We start from the raw sequence: 5,290 nt of genomic DNA, 5'->3' as shown, positions 1-5,290 counted from the left end.
CCACCCTTTCTAATTCTAGATACCCCAAACATTAGAAACAATAAAGTACATATTTTTCTTTATGTCTACCGGTCTTTTTTCGAAAGTGGTAAATCTTTGTAGTCAGTGGAAAAGAATGCGAAATGCCTGTATTTTTCTTTTAACAGAATAAGTAAAACCGAAGTAATCACACAATAACGCGATCCATCAGGACTGGGCGGGCATCTTATGTCCAAAACAGGCTTATTGTTCTGAAGAGATCGTTTAGAAACTAGTTTTTATTTACGGTTAAGTTCGTCAATGAAGAGTTCTTAAATTTAAAGGAACCAAGCCAAAGATAAAGCTTGATTATGCTTCTCCAAGACTTCAAAATGATTACATCACGAATCGCTCTGGAAACGGAGCATCAATCGGAATTCGTAGTTTCATAGCTTTCTCCTAATGAAGTCGAATTTTTAATCCCTTTGAGCGACACCTTCCCCAGCTCCTTATAAGGAATAAACTCAGGTTTTCGCAAACAAAACTCTCATCGAAATTATGCGACTAGAATCATCTTATTGAAGTCAGGCAAAAAAAATAAATCCCAAGACTGCTCTCTTTTAGCATCTATCCCTTATACTTTTTGGAGACCCGATTCCTTTTCTCTTTTCAACCATTCCCTACCACGAACATGTATTCCCCAGCCCTAATGAAACTCAATATAAATCAGTAGTCAAAGTAAGGTAAACTCGAGGCAGTTCTGTGGGACGAAAGGAACAGGACTGGAAACGAAATGGAAAGTTCTGGAAAAAAAAAGACACTCCCTGCGGCTCCCCACCCCCATCGACACCGCCTTATTCCCCCTCCCTACACCAGGCAGCCATGATGGCGGGCACAGAAGGCAGCTGCGGCGCCATTTTGTCCACACACGCGCGCGGATAACAGCTCTGAGAGTCGTTTTCTCATCCTTTGGAGAGTAGTAGAAAAATAACCTTAGCCTCAAACTCTGATTCGGTACCTACCGCCATAGTCCAGAGTCCTGGCCGCTTGGGCGGCGCCTTCGCTTGCCGCTTTCAACACTACCGGCCGCCCTGGTGCTCCGCCACAGACTAAATGGCTCGGGCTGGAGACCCGGATGGCACAAAGGGGATGAGGCCCGGCGCGTCGCACAGCCTGCTGGGAGGGAAAGGGGTGGTGATAGGCCTTCATAGCAACGCGGTTCGAGGCGGTGATTGGTTGTTCTTTTGAAGGGGGCGTGTAAAGCCAGGGCGTGGGGCGGGGCCAAGAATACAGCCCGGAATGCGCAGCCTGCCAGTCGGAAAGGGTGGAATTTAGGGTGGGGCGACTTCCTATTTCGATTCTAAAGCAATCATGGCCTTCTTCGGCCGCCGTAAAAGGGGTTGGGCTTGGTATTCTCCCGCCAATTTAAACCTGTGGGATAGAACCTGAAGAGATTAGGGGCGGTTGTGGGAGTCGGGAAGAGGGCCGATAAACTTGAGTGTTCCGCTTCAGTTTCTTCAGTCGCAGGTGAGGAGGGGGAGTCGCGCTGCTGAAGGGAGCTGGGAGGTGGGTTCAGGTCAAAGTATCAGCGGCCTCATCACAGTACCGGGTGTTTTCCCCTCAAGACGCTGGCGGGAGAGAGGTGTGGAGTCGGTTCTTGCTGACCCCGGCGTCCAGCTGAGGGTTTATGCTTGGAAGTCTCACTGGCTCTGCTTCAGTCTGTGTAATTCGCTAGTCTGTTTTCCACCCAGCAGCCACAGTGACCTCAAGTCGTTAATCAAATCATGTCACTCGTCGGCTTAGTTTCTTCCCCCTTGCACTGTGGATAAAACCCAATCTTGAAGTCGAGGATTCGCTTAGTTCCACCTGTTCTTTTAGCTCCCAGACTATTCCGTTCTTGCTTTGACGGGGCAGCCACCCCAAACTCCTTCCAGCCTCTGAGCCTTTGCTGTCCTTTTGCAGAGCTGGCTTCATGCAGTTCAGGTCTCAGCTCAGATATCATCTCCTTCCCTTCCCGAACAGGTCCTTCTTACGCGACCCTCCCTCTCCATCTGAGCACTTTTGTTTACTTCAGAACGTTTCACACTGTTATCGTTTGTGTATTTAATTTTTTTTTTCCCTGTAGGGAGGCAGTATAACAGATAATAGTAGGCATGAATTTGTTTCTTGTCTAGCTACTTCATTGACTCGCTTTAGGTAATCTTGGCTCTTTACTTAATCACAGACTCCTGTTTCTCAGCTGTAAAATAGGTTGTTACGTTGACTGAAAGAGTAAAGCATTCTAAACTATCTTGCATACTCAATACTAACTACGTGTTATTTATTTTTGCTAACTTAAAAACTTTCACAGTGAGAGGCAAACAAGCACTTATTTGTGGTACACCTGCAACTAATTATATTGTATGTCAACTAAGTTGAAAAATGAATTTTATAAACTTCTATGACCTTAAATTACTAACTCAAATGTTACCTGCTTCCACCAATAACAATAAATTCACTAACATTTAAAATTGAGTGCTTGCCATGAACCAAGCATTGTTTTGTGAACATTTAAGAGTCATAACAAGCTTTTCAGGCAGGTACAGCTATATGCCTATAGATTAGCGAAATGAGTAAACATTAAGTTGCTTGCTCAAGGACAACTGGCTAGTAAACATGAAAGAGCACCATGTCAAAAATTATTTCTTCCATGCGCTGTACCTCCCAAAGATTTTAGAACATGTTCTGTTAGCACTTAACAAGACAACTATAATTATTTGGTTATTGTTCTCCACCAATCTTGCCTGATCCAGGTATTGCTTTTCATCTTAATATTCTTCCACCAACCAGACCACACATAAGATGAGTTATGTAAATCTTTATTGATGAGATGATTAATAAGTGACTTTCCTAGGTTTACAAGTATACCCTTTGGTCCAGTCAGAAACCTAATCTAGTTTTTGTCCTCATCCCCTTAACATTTTCATTTATTGTACAATACTGAAAACATTAATAGACATTTTTTAAGTTTCATCTGGAACTTTACCATCCTAAGATATCCCAGACAGTCTGACCTCAGAGCTTTTGCTGTTTATTGCTATACCGATTAAAGGTTTATTTCAAATGATAACTTGTTATAATTTCAAGAGAGGTGCACAAAATGCTAGAAGCTCTAGGATACATTGGTAAGATCAGAATTCTTTGTATTCCTAAACTAATATGTTCTTCTCTAGTGATAATCATAGCTCTAGTTCCATTTATCTTATTGGTCCAAAGTGTCTAGTGACCACAGAAATAATATGAAGACAGAAAAGTCTTTATGGATATATATTTTTTGGATAAAGTCTTTCCATTTCCCAAGAAACTGGATTCTATGGAACACTATAATATAATTTGGTCTCTAATTTTACATGTTGTCACAGGGAAGGCAGTGATTCCTGACTCAGGAAAATAATCTCAGAAACATGTGGAGTGATATTGAGCTGCTAACAAGTGATGATACAGGAAGTGGGTACCTAAGTGTTGGTTCAAGGAAAGAACATGGAACTGCTTTATATCAAGTAGATTTGCTAGCACAGGTCTCATCCGAAAAGGTAATGATTATGATGCTGTTTTTATTTACACATTTTTTACTGAGTGCTCAGCAGGCCCCTTTGCTACATGGTAAATGTTTTGTGAATGAATACAGCACTTGCTCAGGGAATCAAGGTTGTCCGAAATTACTGGAAATTTCCATCTGAATTCCCCTTAAGTTGTCTTAAGATTCATAGTTTCAAACTGAACTTCTCATAGATTGGTAAGGAAGAAACAAAACTGTCTTCGTTTGCACATGACATGATTGTCTGTGTTGAAAATCTGACAGAATTGACAAAGAAACTCCCAAACTAATAAACGATTATAGCATTGGTTGCGGGATACAGAGTTAATATGCAAATGTCAACAGCTTTCCTATATACCAGCAATGAGCAAGTGGTATTTGAAATTGAAAATACAATATAGAAAATGTTTGTGACCTTGGATTAGGCAAAGCCATTTTAGATAAGAGATTAAAAGCACAAGTAATGAAAGAAAAAATAGATAAATGGGACTTCGTTCAAAACTTTTTAAAAAACTTGTGTTTCACAGTCAAGAAAGTAAAAAGGCAACTCAGAATGGTAGAAAATATTCACAGATCCTCATCTGACAAGGGACTCATATCCAGAAAATACAAAGAACTCTTCCAACTCAATAATAACAAATAATTAAAAAATGGGCCAAAGACCCTAACAGACACCTCACAAAGAAGATATATAGATGGCAGATAAGCATGTGGAAAATGCTCTACATCGTATATCCTCAAGAAAGTGCAATTTAAAACAATCATCAAATACCACTGCACACCTATTAGAATGGCCAATATCTGGAACACTGACAATAGCAAATACTGGTAAGAATGTGGAGCAATAGGAACTCTCCTTCGATGGCTGGGGGAATGCAAAATGGTACAGCCACTTTGCAAGACAGTCAGATGGTTCCTTTCAAAACTGAACATACTGTTAACCATACCATCCAGCAATTGCACTCCATGGTGTGTACCCAAAGGAGTGGAAACTTAATGTCTACACAGAAACCTGCACAGGGATGTTTGTAGCAGCTTTATTCATAATTGCTAAAGCTTAAAAGTAACCAATATGTGCTTGAGTAAATGAATGAATAAATAAACTGATACATCCAGACAATGAAGAGTTATTCAGCGCTGAAAAGAAATGAGCTGTCAAGCCATGAAAAAACGTGAAGGGACCTTAAATGCATATTACTGAGTGAAAGAAGTCAGAATACTGCATGATTTCAGCTATACTGTATGACATTCTGGATAAGGAAAAGACAGTAAAAAAGTCTGTGGTTGCCAGGGATGAGGGTTTGGAGAGAGGGATGAATTAGCAGAGCATAGAGGATTTTTAGGGCTGTGAAAATACTCTATGATACCATAAGGATGGAACCTGTTATTATACATTTGTCCAGACACCAGAATGTACAACACCAAGAATGAACTAAAATGTATCTGGGTGATTATGATGTGTCCATATAGTTTCCACTCTGGTGCAAAATGTTGATAATGGAGGCCATGGATATGTGGGAGCTTGGGGTATGTGGGAGCTTGGGGTATGTGGGAAATCTCTCTACCTTCCTCAATTTTACTGTGAACCTAAAACTGCTCTGAAAAACTTTTTAAAAAAGGGGAACATGGGTGCATCTCTAGAAAGTATACACACCGTTCCTTTTTTGCAATGCCATAATGTAACTTTTCACTTGTCAAGCAAGTAAAAAAAGTATAAGAGGGATCAGGGTGTGGTCGGGTGTTCAAATTAAACCT

The 5,290-nt window shown here is 40.8% G+C and overlaps 2 protein-coding genes across 7 annotated transcripts in view; one reads left to right on the top strand and one right to left on the bottom strand.

Moving 5' to 3' along the window:
- Positions 1-1,146, bottom strand: part of RSRC2 (arginine and serine rich coiled-coil 2) — a 16,766-nt gene extending 15,620 nt beyond the window's left edge. For 2 of the 6 annotated variants that reach the window (XM_015587932.1, XM_025045463.1), the window contains exon 1: positions 981-1,146. Coding sequence is in view for 2 of the 6 variants with exons in the window: in XM_015587931.1 (XP_015443417.1) it covers positions 981-986 (6 nt within the window). In the remaining 4 variants the exon portion in view is untranslated. The remainder of the gene's footprint in view (positions 1-980) is intronic. The other 4 variants (XM_015587931.1, XM_006909998.3, XM_025045462.1 and 1 more) reach the window with 4 other exon arrangements.
- A 170-nt stretch (positions 1,147-1,316) lies between these two features.
- KNTC1 (kinetochore associated 1) overlaps positions 1,317-5,290 on the top strand; it is a 56,571-nt gene continuing 52,597 nt past the window's right edge. The window contains 2 exon segments of the mRNA XM_025045519.1: positions 1,317-1,485; positions 3,360-3,530. Coding sequence (XP_024901287.1) covers positions 3,402-3,530 — 129 coding nt within the window. The 5' untranslated portion in view covers positions 1,317-1,485; positions 3,360-3,401.

This window comes from Pteropus alecto, unplaced genomic scaffold (assembly GCF_000325575.1).
Source record: "Pteropus alecto unplaced genomic scaffold, ASM32557v1 scaffold213, whole genome shotgun sequence".
In the NCBI taxonomy this organism is placed as follows: Eukaryota; Metazoa; Chordata; class Mammalia; order Chiroptera; family Pteropodidae; genus Pteropus; species Pteropus alecto.
This window is presented reverse-complemented; position numbering and strand designations above follow the sequence as displayed.